We start from the raw sequence: 25,571 nt of genomic DNA on the forward strand, positions 1-25,571 counted from the left end.
CACACCAAGCCCTGCTGGTGCAAGTCGTCCCAGGGTTGTTTACTTTGCGAGAATGCTCGCACATGTACCTGCAACATTTTTTCCCAGAGTTGCATGAGGACTGTGTGTGTCAGTCTATAGGGAACGGTTTGACATCTTCATGTCAAAACATGACCACGAGCATGCTTTCCGTGACTGAATGGGGGTATGAAGCTGAATGTTTACATGTTTAATTTTCCGGTCTGTGTGCAGTGGACCTCTACGCTTATCAACGTGCATTCCATCAGCGTTTTCACGGATTACTTTCCTTTCGCATTTGCATTTCTACTGATTCGGCATCTGTGTGGCTGCGAGAGAGAGAGAGAGAGACAGTGTGTACTTCGATTGTCTGTCTTAACAGCTTGTTGTGTTATTGAAATGACCCTCAAATTCCAGCTGCGGGCAGAAAGCTTCTCATCTCTCTCCCTAGTAACAGAGGAAGCGTGTGGGCTGAGCCGAGCTCTGGAGTTTTGCCTGGAAGTGGAGCAAAACAGACAACTGCTGGCGGCCAGAGCTGTCATTTAGCTAGCTGATTGGAATTAGACTAGATTTCATAACTGCCATCAGACAGCATTGGAACCAGATGCTGGTGAAGTCAAATGTGCTGTTATCCTGTTTCCAGACATTTCTGGTCTCCTCAGATCTGGGCAGGTGTCTGACCAATTCACAAACACACACACACACACACACACTCTGAAGCTCTGTCTCTGTCAGCTGAGGGTGACTGACAGGGCTTTTGTTTTCCTCTGTGGAGCATGAAAAGTGTGCAAGGCTGTTTGTTGGGGGGGTTAACATCAAAAAGATGGGAGATATGGCTCTCATATCTCATCCTCCAGCTTGCCTTGCTGTGTTCCACTCGTGACCATGACCATGATTGTGATGGAAGAACAGAGGGGGTGGGGTGATGTTTGTGATTGGACGCTTGTTGTGTGACCCATTGGTGGCCCGGCAGAGATAATTGGGAGGAAGTGTCATGTTTAGGTGGACAGTGGCAGATGCAACCCATGAAAAAAGTCATGGAAATTTCTCCATTTAATAGAAATGTTTTAGTTATGCTCAGCTCTAAACTATAGGGATGAGCAATACCGCTTATGTTCTTTTCAAACTGACACCAAGTATTATCAAGGTTAATATCGGCAAAATCGATACCAATACTGAAACTTCTGGTTTTTTTTTTAGAAAATAAATACTTTTTTCTTTCCTTTTTAAAAAATTTTTACTTGCAGTTTCTTTGGATAAAATTGGTCAGCTTAGCCATTTAACATTACATTTAAAATCCATTTTTATACACTGGTGGCCAAAAGTTTGGAATAATGTACAGATTTTGCTGTTTCGTAAGGAAATTGGTACTTTAATTCACCAAAGTGGCATTCAGCTGATCACAAAGTATAGTCAGGACATTACTAATGTAAAAAACAGCACCATCACTATTTGAAAAAAGTCATTTTTGATCAAATCCAGACAGGCCCCATTTTCAGCAGCCATCACTCCAACACCTTATCCTTGAGTAATCATGCTAAATTGCTAATTTGGTACTAGAAAATCACTTGCCATTATATCAAACACAGCTGAAAGCTATTTGGTTCGTTAAGTGAAGCTTAACATTGTCTTTGTGTTTGTTTTTGAGTTGCCACAGTGTACAATAGACTGGCATGTCTTAACGTCAATATTAGGTCAAAAATGGCAAAAAAGAAACAGCTTTCTCTAGAAACTCGCCAGTCAATCATTGTTTTAAGGAATGAAGGCTATACAATGCTCGAAATTGCTAAAAAACTGAAGATTTCATACAAAGGTGTACACTACAGTCTTCAAAGACAAAGGACAACTGGCTCTAACAAGGACAGAAAGAGATGTGAAAGGCCCAGATGTACAACTAAACAAGAGGATAAGTACATCAGAGTCTCTAGTTTGAGAAATAGACACCTCACATGTCCTCAGCTGACAGCTTCATTGAATTCTACCCGCTCAACACCAGTTTCATGTATAACAGTAAAGAGAAGACTCAGGGGTGCAGGCCTTATGGGAAGAATTGCAAAGAAAAGGCCACTTTTGAAACAGAAAAACAAAAAAAAAAAGGTTAGAGTGGGCAAAGAAACAGACATTGGACATCAGATAAAAGTTTATGGTTTGAACTGCGATATGATTAACATTTTCAGTTAAGTTTAACAAGTAAGTGTTTCCTTTTGATATCAGTTCAGTCATGGGCAAACATGCTCTACTGCCAATAAAAATACTGTTCAAGTTCACACTTGAGTCCTCTTAAAAAGAACGACTACAGTAAATAAATAAAAAATACAAAGGAAAAACAAAATCACATAATTTTCACTGTGTATCTGTTTTTGTCTACTTTGTGATAGTGTTCCAGCCCACTTTTCATAATTATTTTTTGGCTTACATTTTTTAAAGGAAATTATTATGGCAATATATGTACTACAACACTACAACAACACTAATCATAACAATAATAATAATAAATAATAATAAAATGAAACAGTACCATATTATTATAAAACAGTACTATATTGATGTAATATTTTCTTAACCGGTATGCAGCATAGCTATGCAATCCTGTAATACCCTTAAGCCTTTATTTTTGGTGAAAGCTTTTATTTTGGCGGAAGAAAAATCTGTTTGTAGGAGAGTTGACAATGCCTTTCAATGCAAAGAAATGCTCTCATCCACTCTTCTGTCCACAAAAACCCAGTGTTATGAGGTTACTTTAGATTTGTATAGTAACTTTTAGCAGCCAAGCATATTTCGAATACACAAATATGCAGTTAGTGAATCTAGAACGCTGGAAATATAATGCGTTCAGTTCAATAGCCTTGTGTGCTTTAAGCATGTTTAAATATGGTACATAGAACAGAGCTGCGCACATACAGCGAGCAGTGCATGCAGACCATTTATATGTTTTATCAAATCACAGCCTTATCGGACTTCATCATCCCAATATTTATTCTTATTTGGATTAATCGTTTAGCCCTACATATAGGCCTAAACTGCAAATTATCAGACATCTATTTTTGTTAATCATTTATTAACAACTACAGAACATTTTCAATCTTTTAACAAATTTGAATGTAGATTAATGTAAAACAAACGAGCGTTGTAACTGAGCGCTGTCTGTGACTATATGTGTCTTTTAGCATTCCTGTACATTAATATTATTGGAAGGAAAAACAGATCCAATCATGCACAACTATTTGCTTATAAAGTCTGTATTTTTCACTTTGAATCTTATGAAATGCAATAGTTTTCATGTTGAATAAGTAATAAAATAGCTAATTTAGTATAGAATCCTTAGTGTATTTTTTATTTTTATTTTTTTGGTTTATCGATCATCTTGATTCAGCATCATTATCTGAAGTATCTTTACTTTAGGATTTATCCGCCTAGCTCTACTAAACTATTAAATCGACTAGCAATTTCTCTTTGTGAGTGCAATCTCAATACAATTGTTCTATAGAAATCTGTATCAGGTAATTACAAACCACTGGAAAAGTGTGCTAGCCCTTGAGTGTGTAATAACCATTATAATGTTTTGACATTTATAAGTTTGTCGCCTCCACTTTTTGAAAGTTAATCATGATATTGTAGTCAACATGAAGTTAAGTAAATAATAACAGTGTTATCATTTTTCAGTTTTGACAGGCTAATCTTGGCTGATAGCACAATTGATAACTATGGTTAATCATTATATGAAAAGAGTCATTCAAACTGCATTGAAATCGTGTCTTTTCCATCCTAATGCATTTCTTTGACGCTTACAGTCTCATTATGCATGGTTAACACTGTGTAAAAAAAAATCTATAGATTTTCTGTATTCATAATTGCATGGCTAGATTGGTACTTTATTCAAAAACAGCAAATCTCATCTTAAATACGAACAGCCCTTAAAATCTTCTAAGAAGTCCAGACTGTAATGAACTGTTAAATGCTTTTAGGGTGAATTTGAAGAGGCACAGGCAGCTGAAATGTGTAGACCAGGCTCACAAGCCACCCCTTGCCCTGCTGACATCTGCCAAAACTCTCCGTCTGCTGGGACAGTCAGCTATAAAAGACACCTCGAGCTGGCATGACAAGCATTACCATGACAGAGGGACAATGTTTTTCCTCTGTTGTAATTTCAGTTTATCTGTGGTCATGAAAACAAAACAATAATTTTTGTGGCTTGATTTGTTGGTAACAGTATTCGGACCATGTTTTTGGACTATGATAATGCCATGGTGTGTTTTGAAGTATCTTAGAGTACAATGTAAATACCTTGGAGTACATGAAAGTACCATGGAATTACCATCTGATACCATCAGTGTGGTTCTGCCACATGTAAGGGAATTTATCAATGTCACAGTGGCCAGAGATTGTGAAAGAAATGAATTATATTATTGTGTTAAAAAGTTGCAGATGATGTAATATTGATGTAGATTTGTAAATAGGCCCCTTATCATCATGTTAGCTTTTGGATTTTGAGTTTGAAACTGCACTCTTTCATTTTATTTCATTTAATGTCATTGACCATGATAACATTTTTGTACTAAATGTTAGATTTTCTTGCTTCCACTGACGCACACAAGATGCTCTTTGAAACATTTTCAAATCCAAATGCTGGATAACATGGATCATCAGGATCATCACAAACTTCTGGAGTCCATGCTAGCTCGAGTGCATGCTGTCATTAAAGCAAAAGGAGAACATAGCAAATTCGAAGCATGTTCTGAAATTCACATACATTTTTCAATTAAACTTTTCACTTAAATTGTTATGCTAATTATTAAATAAAAACAATTGCAAGAACGTACAAAAAGAATGCAAATAAATGCATTTTCATTAGTGGTTTCAGGCTTTGCACCCCACTGTATATTATGTTACTGAATGATTATTATATTCATTTACCATGGTATTTACATGGCACTCCAAGGTACTTCACAGAATACAATGGAATTCGTTTTCTAAGTGTTGGCTTTCCTTCGTCCTATGTAAGAGAATGCCAGCATGTCGCCAAGACTGCCGTGCTAAAATTAGTTCTTTAAGTGATCATTGATGCAGTTAGCCAGTGTGTGCCACGAGGGTAGTACAGACAGCGTCACTGTGGCAACTCTCATGCCACGGCAACCGTGATGTCCCACGCAGTATGGAGCACATCTGATTTGACGTTCTGCCTGATTGCACCGTTTGTTGCAATGTCGTTTCCAGTTTGATGAACTATTTGTTTTTTACCAGGGTAAATTTCACCCCAAAATAAAAAAATTAAAAAAAAACATTTATAGACCTTGCACACCTGATAGATAACTGTTAAGTGCGTAAGACAACAGCAAATATAAAGAAAAAGGAAAAAATCCCACACACTACAATTGCTTGCAGAAATTATCAGTATTACATTGTTTCGGTCCTGCGACCTTTGTCAGGCATTTAAAAAAGTTTTTAAAGGTCACAGGACCAAAACAATGTAATACTGATTGTTTTTGCTTGCATGGTAGTGTGCAGGATTTTTTCCATTTTCTTTAGTTCAAGTTCAAGTTTGCTTTATTGTCCTTCAACCATATGCACACAGGGGGAATGTAATTGTGTGAATTGATGATTTGAGAAAAGAAAAACAAAAACATTGAATTATAGCAATTTTACTGTACATATCGCCGGGCTCAATTGACAAACACCCTGAACAGCCATCTGTACTTGCATTTTACATAAACACACAGCAATGACATATCTTGACCATATTGTAAGGTAACAGAATACAAGGCAAGTTTATTTATCATTCATAATCCTAACTATATGAGTTTGCGGTTGCCAAGCAATGTAGCAACTTGGATTAATATAGAATACGTATTTATATAGAATGTGCGCACACAAGTATGCATTTATCAACCGTTTACATTGATTTTGAGCGTGGCACTGTCAGTCATAATTAGTGGTTAATTTTCAGTTTTATAAAAAAGCAATAAGCCACTGGATGCTGTGTGTTACAGGCACTCTGCTTTGCAGAGAAAATCACTGTAAAGTCTCATTTATACTTACTTGGTGAACAGCCTACTTTTAGTTAGCCTAAGTATTATCCTGAAATACACTGAGGTTTTTGTTCTGCTAAGGTGTTCATTTGGTGATAATTCTCCTGTTTGGGCACATCCCAAAAATTCTAGATCTTGGTTGGTCATGATTTGTTAAAGTAATTATGGGTGTGGTTTGCACATGTCGTTCTTTGTTTACAGTCATGTGTGCCAGCTGAGAAGATTGAAGCTAAGTTCTTTAGTATCTTAATGTTAAAAATGGATAACTTTGAAGCTGTCTCTTCAAGGTTGTTTTATATGATGTTCAACACAAACTTTACAAATACTAAGTGGTCATGACAAATGCATGGTGAGAGATTTTGGTGTTTATGGAATCAGATCAGGTAACTTGTCGCCAAAAGTGGAAAAAGCTCCGTAACAAGTTCAATAAGGTAAAGAAGTGATAAAGCGAAAAGAGATAAAGACCAGAATTATTGGCATTACTTTCGTGATGTCACCCTAAACAAACAAAATTTAAAACATTGCTGCACAAGCAGCGGTGGATTATGACTAGCAAGGGCCCCAGGGCCAATTTTCTTTTAGGGCCCCCTTCATTGATTTAAGTCTGTTTTAATATCCGTTCTGTTTTTTACATTCAGATTAACTCAAACATACAGTACAGTTGTGGTAAAGAAACCGCTCAACCAAAACAGGTTTGCTGAACAGCCCTTGTCCTTAAAGAGACTGTACCATTGTAACGTTTGTTATACATAATGTAAACTCAATGTAAATACTTGTAAATACTACAAATTATGCGTACAAAATGTGTAAAAATGCATATACTTAAAGGGGCAATAATGCATTATGACATATTTTAACTTAATCAAACACTTTAAAAATAAATAATTTAACAAATAGACTCCTACAGCATGTACATATGGGTTTGGTGAAACTTGGCATAGAGTTCAGGCAGTTCTGGCTTGCTGTGCTATATATTTTCTAACTCATCTGAATGAAGGGGAATCCCTATTACCTATTTCCTTTAAAGACTTTACCCTCCACTGTGAGAGCTTCGAAGAGCTGAAAGGTGTGGGGCTCAAAAATAGTGGTCATTTGGTCATTTTATTGTAAATTCTGTTTGCAATGACCCTACAGCTTGGCTACCATTATTATTCTCCCATCGAAATGTCCTGTGAAGGCATCATATAAGCCCTTAGGCTTACCACTTAGAGAAGATTATATTAACAGAATTTTTAAATGATCCAAGAGTCTGTTTTTGAATGTTCATGATTTCAAACTTCAGTGGTCAAAACTTACACACAAGCTCTTTAATCTGCTTTAAGATGCTCTCTTTCTTTCTTTCTTTCTTTCTCTTACTGTAAGACCTGTAAAAATTCTAACTTCAAACATTTAAAACTATTTAAAACTTTCAGACAAGGTATTGTCAAAAAAAATTATAGTTTATCTCAACAAACTTTAAGTTTCTTGGTCAGTACTTTTGTACCTCACAAAATAAAATATCAATATCTTCTTTTTCTCAACCACCTAAGCCCAGTTATTTTTGGTAATATTGGGGAGAAATGCAGTTATATCAATGTACAGGTGCTGGTCATATAATTAGAATATCATCAAAAAGTTGATTTATTTCACTAATTCCATTCAAAAAGTGAAACTTGTATATTATATTCATTCATTACACACAGACTGATATATTTCAAATGTTTATTTCTTTTAATTTTGATGATTATAACTGACAACTAAGGAAAATCCCAAATTCAGTATCTCAGAAAATTTGAATATTACTTAAGACCAATACAAAGAAAGGATTTTTAGAAATCTTGGCCAACTGAAAAGTATGAACTTGAAAAGTGAGCATGCACAGCACTCAATACTTAGTTGGGGCTCCTTTTGCCTGAATTACTGCAGCAATGCGGCGTGGCATGGAGTCGATCAGTCTGTGGCACTGCTCAGGTGTTATGAGAGCCCAGGTTGCTCTGATAGTGGCCTTCAGCTCTTCTGCATTGTTGGGTCTGGCATATCGCATCTTCCTCTTCACAATACCCCATAGATTTTCTATGGGGTTAAGGTCAGGCGAGTTTGCTGGCCAATTAAGAACAGGGATACCATGGTCCTTAAACCAGATACTGGTTGCTTTGGCACTGTGTGCAGGTGCCAAGTCCTGTTGGAAAATGAAATCTGCATCTCCATAAAGTTGGTCAGCAGCAGGAAGCATGAAGTGCTCTAAAACTTCCTGGTATACGGCTGCGTTGACCTTGGACCTCAGAAAACACAGTGAACCAACACCAGCAGATGACACGGCACCCCAAACCATCACTGACTGTGGAAACTTTACACTGGACCTCAAGCAACGTGGATTGTGTGCCTCTCCTCTCTTCCTCCAGACTCTGGGACCCTGATTTCCAAAGGAAATGCAAAATTTACTTTCATCAGAGAACATAACTTTGGACCACTCAGCAGCAGTCCAGTCCTTTTTGTCTTTAGCCCAGGTGAGACGCTTCAGACGCTGTCTGTTGTTCAAGAGTGGCTTGACACAAGGAATGCGACAGCTGAAACCCATGTCTTGCATACGTCTGTGCATAGTGGTTCTCCCCCACATTTTTGAATGGGTTTTGTTTCACAATCCTCTCCAGGGTGCGGTTATCCCTATCGCTTGTACACTTTTTTCTACCACATCTTTTCCTTCCCTTCGCCTCTCTATTAATGTGCTTGGACACAGAGCTCTGTGAACAGCCAGCCTCTTTTGCAATGACCTTTTGTGTCTTGCCCTCCTTGTGCAACGTGTCAATGGTCGTCTTTTGGACAACTGTCAAGTCAGCAGTCTTCCCCATGATTGTGTAGCGTACAGAACTAGACTGAGAGACCATTTAAAGGCCTTTGCAGGTGTTTTGAGTTAATTAGCTGATTAGAGTGTGGCACCAGGTGTCTTCAATATTGAACCTTTTCACAATATTCTAATTTTCTGAGATACTGAATTTGGGATTTTCCTTAGTTGTCAGTTATAATCATCAAAATTAAAAGAAATAAACATTTGAAATATATCAGTCTGTGTGTAATGAATGAATATAATATACAAGTTTCACTTTTTGAATGGAATTAGTGAAATAAATCAACTTTATGATGATATTCTAATTATATGACCAGCACCTGTATAGTATTATAAATGTTTTTGTTTGACAGCACTTTTCATACATAGCATAAAGCTTAACCCTATAAAGCCTAAAGTATGAAATAATAGTCAGAAAATGCACATTTTTAAAGAGTGGCTCAAAAAACAGGAAGGCAAAGGGTCCTATAAGTGGGCTAGGGGCCCTCATAGTCACAGGACCCTATTGAGGGGGCCTTGTATAAGCTGACAGCTGTGGGGGCCACATATTCAAGCATATATAAACATTTGTTTTCAAAGCTGATGGGCAGCCAGACCTTACAGCCCATGTCCCCCCCGGGCCCCTGGCAGTCAAGGGCCCCTGGGCACTGGCCCCACTGGACCGGTCCATAATACACCTATGTACCCAAGTATAAATGCAGGCTTCGCCTAAGGTGCTTTAGTTCATTCAAGAGAAAAAAGTTTGGCTTCTTCCATTGTTTAGATTACGCTTAACGCACAGCCTCTTGTGGCTTATTGCTTTCAAATTTAAATCTGGGGTCATGTTTTTCACTACCTGTACATTTTCTTGTTTAGCAGATTACCTTCACAGTCTACTTTCTTACGAGGAATAGCCTAATAGTCACTTTACATGAAATATTAATGATGCTTTTGCTGTTGAGATTGATTCTATGTCATTCTTACACCATAAAAATCCTTCTTTGCTGTGCTGAATAATATATTTATGAAGTAGGATACAAACTCTGACTGTATCCCTCTTTTTGAACTTGGGTAACAAGATTGCATTTTAGTTGATCTGTCCACAGCTTGTCATAAGAAACCTCTTGCCGCCCATGTCTGGGAAATTTTACGTTTGTCTAGACTGTTCTAATGACTTTATGCTGCATGTGTCTTTTTCCAAGCACAAGCCACTGGCAACGGCTGCCATCTCAGCTGGCACTGCTCGTGAAGTATATTTAGGTGATATTTTTATCCTCGAATCCCTTTAGAAAACAGAACGACAGACCTCAGCGGAACTTCCTGGTACATCGGCGATTGAATTGGAAGAAAATAAATAACAAGCATGAAAGACTGAATGTGGGATGGGAATTTTTAGGAATTAATTATTCTGTTTCCGATTCCACTAAACGATTCCATTAATGAATTTTTTAGAGAAGCACCTCTCTCCCCTCTTTATTGGTTTTAAAGGGTTAGTTCACCCAAAAATCATTTACACCATATGTTGTTCCAAACCAGAATGACTTTGTCTTTGTACACAAATAGAGACATTTTGAAGAATGTTGACACACTGAAAGTGAATGAACATTCTGCTAAACATTAATAGCAATAGCAATAGATCTCTGTTCATTTCGAGTCGAGCATGACGAAATAATGACTTGTTGATTGGTGACTGAATTAGAAGACGATGCAGTTACCACCCCGACTCATTCGGTGAGTCATTTGACCTATTCAAATTGATAGCTGATTCAGTCGTTAGTCATTCATGAGTCTTTTTGACTCTTTCATTACAAAGAACTGGCTCATAAGAGTCATTTGTTCACAAATTGAACTACACTACTCACGCTGTATGTCTGATGTCACATGCAACCAGCAAGAAAAACTTAATAGAAAGACAAACAAAACTGTATGTACAAATTGCATTGGATATGTCGATGCCTTTTATTGAATGTTGTTCTGAAAACTCAAATGAACATACATGCTTAATTTATGTTTTTGGGTATTGCTTTCACAACAGAGCTTTTGGTGATGACCCGAGTCCGTTTGGCATCAGAGTTCGGTTCATTTGGTTGATGTAAATGTGGTTTTCCAAACAAACAACCCAAGAGAGAAAAGTGGCTTAGATTTTGTGACTGCTCACATGATATAGCAGACAATCTCAGAAGCATGTAGAATCCTTTACATTAAGACATTATCAATGCTGTAATGATCATGCAGTCATCTGATGCTCCTCAAGTCAGATGTATAGATGTTCTTCTGTGACCGCCTGCAATATGATATGGTGGAAGTTTGCATGTCAGTGTTCTGTAGAATTGATCATATAGCAATAAGTTCCACAAAACATGTGAAAAGGGGAAGAATAGATTCATACCATGCAACGTTTCTCTTGCTGTTCGTTCATTTTTCTCACTTCAGTGTTAAACACAAACTTTTTTATCTTGAGATAGGTTGCAGGTAGCATTAAGGGGAGGGACATTCTCATTCTAGAGAGCATTTGATTGGACAAAAACATGTGCAGTGCAAGATGAGTCATCAATATTTCTGTTTTGTTTTTTCAGAAGAGAAAGACTGTACATTTTATATCCATGTCCATTTGCTAAAAGTGATATATAAACTTTTAAAAGTACACTAGCATATAGATGGCTTCAACAAATGGACTACAAGCCACAAACTCCAATTCTGATTTTACGAGGTCAGTAACCAAACAAAGAGAAACAAAAAGAGAATGGCCTCTTCTCCTCTTCTCCCTTCTCTCTCTTTTTTTTATATGTTTTTTGTTTGTGTGTTGTGTAGGTGGAATCACGGGACACTCTGAACAACATCGCGCTGAAGTATGACACTACACCCAATGAGCTCGTTCAACTCAACAAACTCTTCTCCAGAAACGTGGTCCCCGGTCAGGTGTGTTGCCCTTCCTCTGCATCTCTCTCTTCTTGACTATATTACAAATAGCACACTAACATACTACTCTTACTTTCCATGCAGTATGTAGAGTAGTATGTATATGCAAATTTTTGCCGTGCATGGAATGTTCGTATGATCTCAATTTTATCGGACTATGTGAGTGAGTTCAAGATGAGTCATCAATGTTTTCAGTCAATTTTCCTAGAAGAGAAAGAATGAATGCCTAGTAAAAGCTGTATTTATTTGCACGCGTTGTCAATGTAAAGGATAATGTACAGTCAGCCAGTTGTTATCGCAAAATAAACCCTGACAGGGTGATCACGATCTTGTATCACACTGAAGGGGTTTATTTTGCAATAACAACCAGCTGACTATAAATTTTTCCTGCTTATTATACAGATACTAACCAAATAAATAAATACATGGACATAAAATATTGATATATGTTGAAATTACAGTATTTAATGGACTCCATGGACAGAACTTAGCCTACATATTTCTGGTCAAATTGCAGGGGGCTAACAATCTTCCGGGATTGCATCCAGCTAACGTGAAAGTGTCAAGAGTGGTAGCAAACTACTGTTCTTTCTAAAATAAAGCAATATATCACAACAAATGTGATTTTATTTAGTAAAAGTATGAAAATGATCTCAGTAATGAGCTCCAAAAGTGTAAATACACACGTTTTGAAGCTTGCGAAATGGCCGAGCACTGCTATACCGTTGTGTAAGTCTTCCTCTGTGTGCAGAGTATTTACAGTACATCCAGCGATTGTACAGTGATTTACAAGTGATAAATACAGCAACACAAGCAATTCATGTCAGAGCACAAACAATCACCAGAAGATGATGTTAGGGACAGTTGCTCCATTACTCAGCTGAGGTTTTTAAACCATCCGCTGGGCGACAAAACATCACTGAGAACACTTCACACAGTACTGATTTTTTTGTAAATTATTCTATTTTCCCCCTAGAAAAAAAAAACGTACAATTGAGGATTAATTCATTTTTATTCATATAATCTGTAATATCACACCACAATATTCATAAATAAAATTAATGATACAATAACACAATTGGTAACACTTTAAAATAAGGTTATTTGTTAACATTAGTTAACATGAATTAATAATGAACAATACTTTTACAGCATTTATTAATCTTAATGTTAATTTCAACATACTTATAGATTTTGAAAATCAAAAGTTGTATATAAAATTAGTTAATGCACTAGGAACTAACAAAGAAAAATTCTATTTTTATTAACTAATATTGACAAAGATTAATAAATCCTGTAAAATATGTATATTGTTAATTGTTTGATCATGTTGTCTAATACATTGATGCATATTAACAAATGGAACCTTATTGTAAAGTGTTAACACACAATTTAATCTATATTTATTTTTGTCAAATTACTGCGTCATTGTCCATTTTTTGCAAATAAAAGGAAAAAAGTAGAATAAAGTAAGCATAAGCATTCGTCCATCATCAGTGCTCTCTCTCTCTTCAGTTCAGTAGAGCCCTGCACACGCAGATCTCTCAGAAACAGGACACGATTTTTACTAACACAAATTTTACTGAAAATTACATTATACTGCATAAATACTAATATTACTAATATTAATAAACTAATATTGATCACTATTAGACAAATTTTATGGTTAAAGTAAGAGTCACTATGTTAAGAAATATATTATCGTTCACTTCAGCATTTGCAGTGAAGCTGGAGTATCATCAGTAGTCATATTATATTAACTTATATTATACCAGAGGGCTATAGCCTACTTTATCTAGCAAAATTAATCAAAATAATTACGTGTAATACAGTCGGAAACAGGGACCTTGCTAAGCCAGTGCTGGTCTATGGCTTGTGAATATTCACCCTCATTGTGGTTGAAATAACTTAAAATACAAATTGTTAAACCTTTTCTTATTATTACTGCATGGAGCAACAGCTCCGTGTCTCATTGTGCAATGGATATTGTCCACTGTCAACCGCAGAATCTTCTGTAAATAACGTGTGTAAAAAGTCATTTTCACCCAAGTCATCTTGGTAGCATTTATCAGTGTAGGAAGAAATTGTTTCTGGTGCTGCGCCAGAAGTAATTGTGCCTCCTGAGGCAAAACGTGGACGTGACCTTGCATAGAGTCCATTATGTGAAAAGAGAGAAATCGCTGAACAGCTGAATTCCATCTCCGGTTCAGGTTAGAGTTCTGTTGGTGTTTATTTGTCTGACTGCTCATTATCCAGCTTAGTGCATGACTACTTGCCAAATAAATAAATAAATAAATGGTCATGAAACATTCATTTGAGTTCAAATTATTTTATAAGATTAATTGTAAAAATCACAGAGTGATCCGAGAAGTACGAAAGATGACTCGCAGTACCCAGATGACCGGTCTGATATTTCTTAATCCCTGGATTAAGAGCGGTTGTTACTCAGAAATATCAAACCTCTAGATGGCACTATTGAACAATCAGAATCGAGTATTCCAGAGAGCAGTGTTATAAGTTTGCTTTAGCACCCAGTTTACTAAAGGAATTATTCAAATCAGGCAACGGCGCAAACGCAACAACAAAATCTGTAATGCACAATTTGAATGGCGCAGTTCCGATCTTGCGAGCCATTTCTTTGCAGTACACGGATGCAGCAGACCACCACGATCAGACACACTCTGGCGGGACTGTACAGCTTCACTTTACTACTGCCATGATCAATAGAAAATGTACACAAACATCTCCTTTTAATAAAAATTCAGTTCACCGCATGGCCGTCGGGTGGTAACAGCGCAGTGTTTATTGAGATTAATTTTCACAGATATGAGGCATGTTTGCATGGTAAGAAATGACCATGACAATTTATACGTTCAAGATGCAGTGCAGTTTCAGTGCTGATTGCGCCTGCTTAAAGTAGATTGCAGGTGGTTAGTGAATAAGATGCAGGATTGTATGCTGAAATGTCACACGTAAAAGTGGCACAACTGTTCAGTGAATCAGTGAATTCGTCATTGTACATTTTAAATGCATATATCTGCTAGAAGGGAATATAATCAACTTTTAGGAGTACACTAGCATTTAGATTAGCCCCAAAGCTAACAGACATGGACTGAAAGCCAAAAAACTTCAATGTTGATTTCAAATTTTTATTCAATCATGACATTTTCTCTGCAAAATTCCATTAGAGCACTTCACTCCCTCACCATTATATCTCTGCCGAGCGTCAGACAAAGAATCAATCTCTTAGTGTTTAATATAGTGCAGCAGCATATCAATTATTGACCGATATGGCATTAAACAAAGAATATTGTCCCAGTCTCTCAGATAGATGAAGTGATTAATGACTTCTCTCTTCAAGTCAGAGCATGAGCGCTTATGAAATATCCCTTGCGAAACAGCTCCAGCATTGCCTCATCTCCTCACAAATACATGTTAAGTTAAGCAGAGTGTGTTGATTTTCACATGGCACTGAGCGCTGTAATGAGAGGGTAATAGATAGAGTCATGCGCTGGAGATGGGCTGGTGCTGCATGACACAGTACAGCTGGAGGGCTCTCAACACAGTCACGTGACCAAACTCTGCGGCTCGTGTCATTAGCATAATCCTCCCCAGTGCTTCGGACCGTTGAACAGCCCCTCCACGCTGACTCCGCTGCCCCCGAACTAACACAAGTGGAGCCCTGTTCAGTGCGTAGAGAACAGACATGCAATGAGAGATCACATTTTCTTGCCTGTATTTTATGACAAACCCTTCTACATGAGAATGTTTAGAAAATTGCATCACATTAGAAAGTGTGTGTATGCCTGTGTGTATATGAGTTTGTCTGTGTACATGAGGAAAGAGAGAATGTGTATTAAAATATTAAAGGCCATGGATCAATAATAATAAGAGTAATCCATTAATTTGTATAGGTTGATTCCAAATAAAAAAATTTGCCTATGATTTAGAGCAAACTCCAGGTAAAACAATAACTTTGGTGGCAGCATTGTTATTTTAATTTTACAAAGCAATAGGTAGGTCTGTTACTAAAATTAGTTGACTTTGGCAGCCCTTGTTGCATAAATTTCAATGGTGTGAGTCCAGAAATTGTATAAAACACTTTATTGTGGTGTTTTTCTCAATTTGGAGTGCCTATTACTCCAGAATTACTAAAGATATCTTAACATCCTTTTAGATTGTGGTTCAGAACAAACTTGCCTTTTGGTGTCTTTACAGGTATATTTAAGACCCAATATGGTTAAAAGAATATTCTGGGTTCAGTACAAGTAAGGCTCAATGGACAGCATCTGTGGCAAATATTGATTACCACAAATACATATTTTGACTTGCCCCTCCTTTTCTTTAAAAAAAGCTAATGTCTGGGTTAGTTACAGTGTGTCACTTACAATGGAACTGAATGGGGCCAATTTTTGAACGTTAAAATACTCACTTTTTCAAAAGTATAGCCACAAGACATAAAGGATATGCTTGTAAACATGATTTTAGTAGGATAAAATCACTTAATAACCTTTTCTGTTTAAAGTTATTGCCAGTATTACAACCTTGTTACCATGACATTGTAATGTCAACAAACCATAAAACCCTAAAATGACTATTTAAACAACTCTACAGCTCAAATAATGCATGAGTTTTAACAGAAGAATTAATGCAAGTGCTTTTATAAAATTATAAGCTTTACTTTTCTGTGTTAAAACCCTCTAAAAATTGGCCCCATTCACTTCCATTGTAAGTGCCTGTAACTTCGATTTAGCTTTTTTTAAAGAAAAGGTAATCCCAGGTCACCCATTGAGCTTCACATGTATTGAACCTGGAATATTTCTTTAAATCCCTGAGATATGGGGCTCTCAGTGTGGCTTCATGTGTAAATGGTTCAATTTTACTCAGTTGTAATGGTCGAAAACCAAATGTGGGTCACGTAATATGAAGATACTTTTTCTTGTTCAACAAAACAAAGGTCTGAAGCACAAATAGTGTTGAAACTAGAAATATACCTTTCTTTATTCACATAAAAACAATAATGTCAAAATCTCCATTTTCAAGAGTGGGGGTTAAGTCCATTGTTAATTTTAAAGGGTTAATTACATTCAGCCATTATAATAGAAATTATAATTCATAATATATAACCAGGTAAATGTCTGTGTGTGTGCTTTTACCTTATCTTTTCTTTGGGGTGAACATTTCTGAAAAATGTCCACAGATGTTAGCTAAATATGACAATGATTCATAAAGTAATAATAAAAAAAATATATAGCTAACTGTAATAGTAAAATAAATAAATGTAAAGTTTTTCAGGAGTAGGCTCTGTATAATGATAAGTCAATAGTCATTATAGTTTGCTTTATTTAAATAATAATAATATTGATAATGTGTTGGTAGCTAGATAAACGTGTATGAAAGAAGTGAAAGTGTGTCCATGCATGCAGTCATTGGCTGGTGTTTGTAAAGCGTTGCGATGTGGTTGTGTTTGCAGGTTTTATATGTTCCTGACCCAGAGTATGTGTCCAGTGTGGGCAGCTCTCCCTCGTTCAGTCCCAGCAGCCCTCTGTCTCCCACCTCCTCAGAGGCCGACCTGGAGAAAGTGACCACCACGGTATGTGACATTTCCATCTGCACGCTGCAGAGTCTCACAGTTTAACCTGCACTTGTCAGAGACTTATACATACACAATTAAACATGCCCTGACCACATACACAAACACTCACTTTGATTCCTACTGTTGATTTTTTTATTCTACAATTAGTCCACCATACATTTAGGTTGTGAACAGTAGTGTATTTAGTGTATGTGTTTGCATGATCTCTGTCCCTTTTAATGGGGAATTGTGTAATTTCTGCACCATTAGTGGCACCAAACAGAATTGCTTGAAACCTGTATGTTTGCGCAGATGTAAAATATTGTCTCAACCAAATTAGTTTTTATTTGTCTTTATTTTTGTGATTCTGTTGAGTGCCGCTAGTGCCGCAGAAATTACATACTTAAGTTCCCTCACAAGGAAAGCGTTATGATTTTACGAGGTTTCTAGGTAGCAAAAAAAAAATGGAAGTATGCACAGTAAACAGCGACAATAGTGGTAACTATTAAGAGGTAAGAGATTTTTGAGTTTAGAACAGATAAAAGATATTGTGTTACAAATATTGTGTCATTAATGTTCTCTGTATTTCATATACATTCGATATTGTTTCAGAACTTGATGTAGTTAGATACACAAAGGAACAGTTTTTGCGTTGGCACCCCCCACGTAATGATACATCAAGTGAACTGTCCCATAATCATTGGTTGTGGTTAGAAAGGTCAGTGGCAAATGGTGTTAAAGTTTAAATGATTTGAGCTTTAAATGTTGCAATGCTTGTCCTACAAGCAACACAGCATCTGGGACAACAGTGTAGCTTGATGTTTCATTTCATAGAGTTGAATGCATTTGGGAACAGTTCACATGAATCATGTGAATGGGCCTTTATGGAACAGATATCATAAGCAGACTGCATGAAATCCTTCTAGTCATTATTAGTGAAGAAACATTGTGCTTTGTCATCAGCTGATCGGAAGAATGCCTGTCTCGAAGCATAGCTCTCCATTATGTTGTCACGGTATCCTTGTGTTTTTCTGTCCTGAGGAATGTGAAGAAGATTGTAGATGGAATTCCTGCTGACTTAAGAGAAATCATAGAAGGTTATTAAGTTCATATTTAAAGGTGAAGTGTGTGTTTTTTTTATGTTAAAGATATAGTTCACCAAAAATGAAATTTTGCTTTCTCATTGGTTGTTCCAAAACCAAATGACTTTATGACTTTTTCAATGAAAATAAATAAGCACTGACTCTGTGGAACACCAAAATTACAAATAAGAACCATGAAATTAAAATAAAAGTAGTCCATATGACTCATGCGCTTAGGGATGCCACCCATCCAGGATTTTCTGGGATTGTCCCAGTTCCCTATCTGTCACTCACTCGACGTTGGTGTCGATGTAGTGACACTAGGGGTCACTCTTGGGAGCCCGAGACACCTCTGGTCTTTGATAAAAGGCCAATGAAAATTGGCGAGTGGTATTTGCATGCCACTCCCCCGAACATACGGGTATAAAAGGAGCTGGTATGCAACCACTCATTCAGATTTTCTCTTCGGAGCCGAACGGTCATGCTCATTGAGCTGAATACTACTGTTCATTCACCTGCTGGATCTGACGGCGCATTTCAGCGGCTTCTCCCTCCTCTGCACTGGTGCACTGCAGAGAACGCCCCTGGGCGCTTCGGCAGAAAAACTAGAGAGTATATTTTCTGAAAGAGCATTTTTCCCCTCTAAAAGAGTATATATTTCTCTAAAAGAGCGCACACACGGAACGTCTTTTTAAAGACGCGTCTTTTTAAAGATGCTTTTCCGATTGTGTGTTATTCCTGGTTGTGCTCGTTATCTCTCGCCTTCTAACGGTCACGATCACTGTCTTTCGTGTCTGGGCACTGCTCACGCGGAGACAGCGTTCGTGGATGGTCACATTCTCATTGCGAGAATGTGTCCATGGCAACGTTGCGGTCGCGGCTCGCCTTCGTAAGGAAGCGAGCCACCCCAGAGGCTCCCGCCTCGGTCCTTTTACCCACGGGTTTGAGGCCAGCGCGGCTAGCACTGGGGGTGATTTGGGGACCCCAATGGGACCGCCTCCGCCGGGTATCCCCCCGCGGACCTCCCATTCCCCAGCACGCTCGTCTGCCCCGATCGGGCTTCCGGGTGAGTCCGCCGGCTCGTCTCACGGCGAGTTCGACCTCTTATTCGGAGCCCGCGAAAGTGATGAGCTCTCGAGCGCAGCATCGGAGAGCGGGCTCGTCCAGTCGGAAGCCTCGGCTGGGCTCCTCCCTTCGGGGTCGATCGCCCAGTCACAGGCTGACACGGAGATGACGACATGCTTTCCCGGACAGCCGCGAGCATCGGTTAGAGTGGATTTCACCGCTCTTCCCTGAACCCTCGCGGCTCTGTGATTGGTTCCTGGGCTCGCGGCGCCGCTCAAAGCCACGCCCCGCCCCGTTCCTTTCTTCCCGGAAGTGCATGAAGAGCTGACAAGATCGCGGGAGGCACCTTTTACTGCCCGGTCCCGATCTTTTCAGCTTCCCCGCTCTCACTACCCTCGATGGTGGGGCGGCCAAGGGTTATTCGGCAATCCCCCGGTGGATAAAGGCGCTCGCGGTGCACCTATGCCCGCAGAGCGCCGCCACCTGGCACGGGTGCCCAAAGCCCCCGTCCAAGGCCTGTAGGTTTACGTCGTCTCTGACGGTCAAAGCCTACGGCGCTGCTGGACAAGCCGCCTCCGCCCTGCACGCCATGGCTCTCCTGCAAGTCCGCCAAGGCGCTAAAGGAACTGCACGAGGGTAGTTCCGCCCCGGGATTGATGCAGGAACTGCGCTCGGCGACCGACCTCGCTCTCCGAGCGACGGAGGTCACGGCGCGGTCTCCCGGGCGGACGATGGCCACACTAGTGGTCCAGGAGCGCCACCTTTGGCTCAACCTGGTCGAGATGGGTGAGGCCGACAGGACACGATTCCTTGCTGCCCCCATTTTCCAGGCGGGCCTATTCGGCGACACTGTCGAGGACTTTGCCCAGCAGTTCTCGATGGTAGAGCAGTAGATGGATGCTAGCCGGCTTGTCCTGCCCCGGCGTGGCTCAAGATCCCCCCATCTACTCATCGCCGAGGGCGTCCCCCTGCGGTGACTGCACCGGCTCCGCCGCAGCCCGCCCCTCCGGCCCGGCCCCGGCGTGGAGCCCACCGCAGGAAGCCGACGCCACCCGTCTCACAGCCGGCACCGAAGAACCCACGGAGGTCTTCGAAGCGCCCCTGAGACGGGCGACCCAGGGACAACGAAACCCGCTGCTCTGGAGCTGGTAAGCAGATCTTCTTTTTGTTACCTTTTGCATTTAATTGCGCTGCATGCCCAAGTGGCTGCAGTACTCAAGAGCTCCGCAAGAGTGGTTTCCTTGTTCCCTGGGTCACATATTCGGTGTGTACGGCTGGCATCACGACCACCGTCCACCACACCATTTGGCAGGTTGGCGCTCCAGCGGCGGTCTCCCGCCCTGAGCGCCCAGCTGTGGCACAAATCCGCCCCCGATGTGACAGTCTCCACGGGTCATGAGGACAGGCCTCTTCCTCCCCCGTCCCAGGCTGTTCCGGGGGTGGTCACAAGGAGCCAGGTAAGTGCTTCGATGTCCTCGGACTCAGCACGGCCACGATGTGGTGTGGCACCTCAAGCTCCGCCCCGCCGCGAGGCCCCACCCGCCGGTACATCCAATGACGTTGTCCCTTTGGTCCCCCTTGCGCGGAACTCGGGTGCATGGCTTGCGCTTTCCAGTCCGTCGCGAGGGCTGGTCCGGACCGTCCGACTCGGCTGCACGATTCACTTCGCTGGGCATCCGCCCAGGTCCAGCGGTGTCCACTTCACCTTGGTGAAAGATGGAAATGCTGCTACCTTGCGCGGAGATCGCTACCCTCCTACGGAAGGACGCGATAGAACCTGTCCCTCCAGCCGAGATGAAGAGGGGGTTTTACAGCCCCTACTTCATTGTACCGGAAAAAGGCGGTGGGTTGCGGCCAATCTTGGACCTGCAAGTACTGAACCGGGCCTTACACAGACTCCCGTTCAAGATGCTGACGCAAAGACGCATTCTAGCGAGCGTCTGGCATCAAGATTGGTTCGCGGCGGTAGACCCGAAGGATGCGTACTTTCACGTCTCGATCCTTCCTCGACACAGACCCTTCCTGCGGTTTGCGTTCGAGGGTCAGGCGTATCGGTACAAGTCCTCCCTTTCGGCCTGTCCCTGTCTCCTCGCGTCTTTACGAAGATCGCAGAGGCTTCCCTTGCCCCGTTAAGGGAGGTGGGCATTCGCATTCTCAACTATCTCGACGACTGGCTAATCCTAGCTCACTCTCGAGACGGGTTATGCGCACACAGGGACCTGGTGCTCTCACACCTCAGCCGACTAGGGCTTCGGGTCAGCTGGGAAAAGAGCAAGCTCCTCCCGGTTCAGAGCATCTCTTTTCTCGGTTTGGAGTTGGACTCAGTCTCCTTGACGGCGCACCTTACGAACGAGCGCGCCCAGTCGGTGCTGGCCTGTTTGAAGGCGTTCAAACAGAAAACAGCGGTTCCACTGAAACATTTTCAGAGGCTCCTGGGGCATATGGCGTCCTCGGCGGTGGCCACCCCGCTCGGGTTGATGCATATGAGGCCGCTTCAGCACTGGCTCCAGACTCGAGTCCCGAGACGGGCATGGCGCCACGGGACACACCGCGTGGCCATTACGTCGGTCTGTCACCGTCTTTTCAGCCCTTGGACCGACCTCTCGTTTCCACGAGCAGGTGTTCCGCTAGAACTGGTCTCCAGGCACGTCGTGGTCACGACAGACGCCTCCAAAATGGGCTGGGGCGCTGTTGGCAACGGGCACGCAGCTGCTGGCCTCTAGACGGGTCCGCAGCTGCGTTGGCACATTAACTGCCTCGAGTTACTGGCAATTCTGCTCGCCCTGTGGAGGTTCCGGCCGTTGATCCAGGGCAAGCACGTGCTAGTTCGGACAGACAGCACGGCAGCGGTAGCATATGTCAACCGCCAAGGCGGTCTGCGCTCCCGCTGTATGTCATAACTCGCCCGCCGTCTCCTCCAACGGAGTTAGCAGCACCAAGTCGCTGCAAGCCACTCACATCCCGGGCAACCTCAACACTTCGGCGGACGCGTCGTAACAACAGGTTACCCTCAAGGGAGAGTGGAGACTCCACCTTCAGGTGGTCCAGCTGATTTGGAGTCGATTCAGTCAGGCACAGGTGCACCTGTTCGCCTCCCAAGAATCCTCCCACTGCCCGCTCTGGTACGCCCTCACCGAGGCCTTCCTCGGCATAGACGCGCTGGCACACAGCTGGTCCCCTGGCATTCGCAAATATGCGTTTTCCCCAGTGAGCCTGCTCGCACAGACCCTGTGCAAGGTCAGGGAGGACGAGGAGAAGGTCGTCCTGGTAAGCACCCTACTGGCCCGCCCAGACGTGGTGCTCGGACCTCACGCTCCTCGTGACAGCTCCCCCCGGGCAAATTCCCCTGAGAAAGGCCCTTCTTTCTCAGGGAAGGGGCACCATCCGGCACCCGCGCCCAGACCTCTGGAATCTCCATGTCTGGCCCCTAAAAAAAAAAAAAAAAAAGAAAAGAGAAGAAGGGACGGGACGCGGAAGACCTAAGCTGTCTCCCACCTGCGGTGGTAGACACATTCACTCAGGCTAGGGCTCCCTCTATGAGGCGCCTGTATGCCTTTAAGTGGTGTCTGTTCGCTAAGTGGTGTTCTTCCCATTAGGAAGACCCCCAGAGGTGCGCAGTCAGATCAGTGCTTTCCTTCCTGCAAGAGAGGTTGGAAGGGAGGCTGTCCCCTTCCACCTTGAAGGTGTACGTTGCTGCCATAGCAGCACACCATGACGCAGTCGACGGTGAGTCCTTAGGGAAGCATGATCTGATCATCAGGTTCCTAAGAGGCGCCAGGAGGCTGAATCCCTCCAGGCCACGCCTTGTTCCCTCATCGGACCTCTGTAGTTTTTCAGGGTCTACAGAGAGCCCCCTTTGAGTTTTGCAGTCAGCCGGGCTTAAGGCACTCTCCCTGAAGACTGCCCTCCTGACTGCGCTCACTTCCATCAAGAGGGTAGGTGACCTGCAAGCGTTCTCTGTCAGCGAAACATGCCTGGAGTTCGGTCCGGGCTATTCTCACGTGATCCTGAGACCCCCGACCGGGCTATGTGCCCAAGGTTCCCACCACTCCTTTTAGAGACCAGGTGGTGAACCTGCAAGCGCTGCCCCAGGAGGAGGCAGACCCAGCCCTGGCGTTGCTGTGTCCGGTGCACGCTTTGCGCATCTATTTGGATCGCACGCAGAGCTTTAGACTCTCTGAGCAGCTCTTTGTCTGCTTCGGTGCACAGCGGAAAAGAAGCGCTGTCTCCAAGCAGAGGATCGCCCACTGGCTCATTGACGCCATAACTATGGCATGTCTCGCCCAAAACATGCCGCCCCCGGCAGGGCTACGAGCCCATTCTACTCGTGGTGTAGCGGCTTCTTGGGCCCTGGCCAGAGGTGCCTCTCTAACAGACATTGCAGAGCAGTGGGCTGGGCAACACCCAACACCTTTGCAAGGTTCTACAACCTCCGGGTGGAACCGGTTTCGTCCCAGGTAGTGGCACGCAACACAAGCGGATAAGCCCGGGATAGCCGGCCGGGTGTATCACTTGCACATAGCGCCTTCCACCTCCTTTTGAGCTGAAGACGTGCGCTGTTAATTCCCAGTAGTGTTCACAAAGGTTGTTCCCTGGTTGACTTCCTCCGAGCCCTGTGGCAGTCGAGTTTTCGGAGAGACTCGCTGCCGGCCCAGTACACGCGCTAACTAAGAGCCCGGTTCTGGGGTAGGTGCTCCGCATGTGGCGGTTCCCTGTAAGGCTAACCCCATGCGATCTATATCTTCCGCTAGTTCGTTTCCCTACTGGCAAACTGCGTCTTCCTTGGGCAGAGCCCCTCAGTCTCCATGTTGTAGTAACTCCTCCCCCATTGGGTAGGATCTACCTTGAAGGCTCTCCACATGGTTGGAAAGACCATGTGATGTATTCTTCCACTTAAATATCCCCCCTCTCTTGGGGCGAGGTGTGGTCTCCGCGGTGTCCTCCCCTTGGGAGGGACACCCCCCGACTAGACCTGGCGGCCCAGTCGGATAATCCCCCTTCTTTTTAGGGAGTGGAAAAAGAGAAGGGGAAAGAGGCCATGACTGGGTTAAGCCTGTCTCTATCTCTGGGTAGTCGACTTGTCCCCAAAAAGGGCCGTTCGACACTCATAACTGTGTTGGGGGAGGTTACGTGTCGACCTGGTGTGCTGGCTATGAGGCACACAGCAAGTCTGCCCACCACACACCGCCAGTTCACGTAACACAGTTCAGCCTTGTGGCGTTTTGTATAGGGACCCCTAGTGTCACTACATCGACACCAACGTCGAGTGAGTGACAGATAGGGAACGTCGTGGTTACTGGTGTAACCTCCGTTCCCTGATGGAGGGAACGAGACGTTGGTCCCTCCTGCCACAACGCTGAACTACCCGCTGAAATGGCCGGACCTTATATCGGCTCCTCAGCGTAAAACCTGAATGAGTGGTTGCATACCAGCTCCTTTTATACCCGTATGTTCGGGGGAGTGGCATGCAAATACCACTCGCCAATTTTCATTGGCCTTTTATCAAAGACCAGAGGTGTCTCGGGCTCCCAAGAGTGACCCCTAGTGTCACTACATCGACACCAACGTCTCGTTCCCTCCATCAGGGAACGGAGGTTACACCAGTAACCACGACGTTTTTGGCCATCTGTCCTGGAAAAATTGTATTCCATTCCGGGATGCAAAATGTCCCAGAATTTCAGTATTTTCCTGATGTGTGTAAAATGAGTCTGATGAGCACTTCAGCGCATGGCCATGAAAGCTGTAGGTTTGAGAAAAGTTACCTCTGCACTGAGCGCTACTCGCGTGTCCGTGATCAAGAGGAGCAAACCTCAATTTAATGCGCTGTACTCAGAAACAAGAGCAACAGAAACTGAGGGTCGATCAAGTAAAATGCTTGTTATTATCCTGTTTGCACACAAGGCTGTGAGTACTGTATCTAGATGCTTGACTTACAGAGGACAAATGGTAAGTTCAGAAACACTGAATTCAACATTTCCGAGAACATGCAATGTCTTCCTAATAGGATATTCATATTAGTGGTCGACATATAAGGGGTTTTCAGTGGTCTGTTCTTAAACCAGTATAATGAATGTTAATTAAAACATTTCTTAAAATGGTTACAT

At 42.2% G+C, this 25,571-nt stretch overlaps 1 protein-coding gene across 6 annotated transcripts in view; it reads left to right on the plus strand.

The window, feature by feature from the left end:
• oxr1a (oxidation resistance 1a) overlaps positions 1-25,571 on the plus strand; it is a 246,277-nt gene that overhangs the window by 159,642 nt on the left and 61,064 nt on the right. For all 6 annotated transcript variants that reach the window (XM_051719172.1, XM_051719171.1, XM_051719173.1 and 3 more), the window contains 2 exons: positions 11,638-11,745; positions 17,219-17,338. In XM_051719172.1, the coding sequence (XP_051575132.1) occupies positions 11,638-11,745; positions 17,219-17,338 (228 nt within the window). The remainder of the gene's footprint in view (positions 1-11,637; positions 11,746-17,218; positions 17,339-25,571) is intronic.

Source organism: Myxocyprinus asiaticus, chromosome 15 (genome assembly GCF_019703515.2).
Source record: "Myxocyprinus asiaticus isolate MX2 ecotype Aquarium Trade chromosome 15, UBuf_Myxa_2, whole genome shotgun sequence".
In the NCBI taxonomy this organism is placed as follows: domain Eukaryota; kingdom Metazoa; phylum Chordata; class Actinopteri; order Cypriniformes; family Catostomidae; genus Myxocyprinus; species Myxocyprinus asiaticus.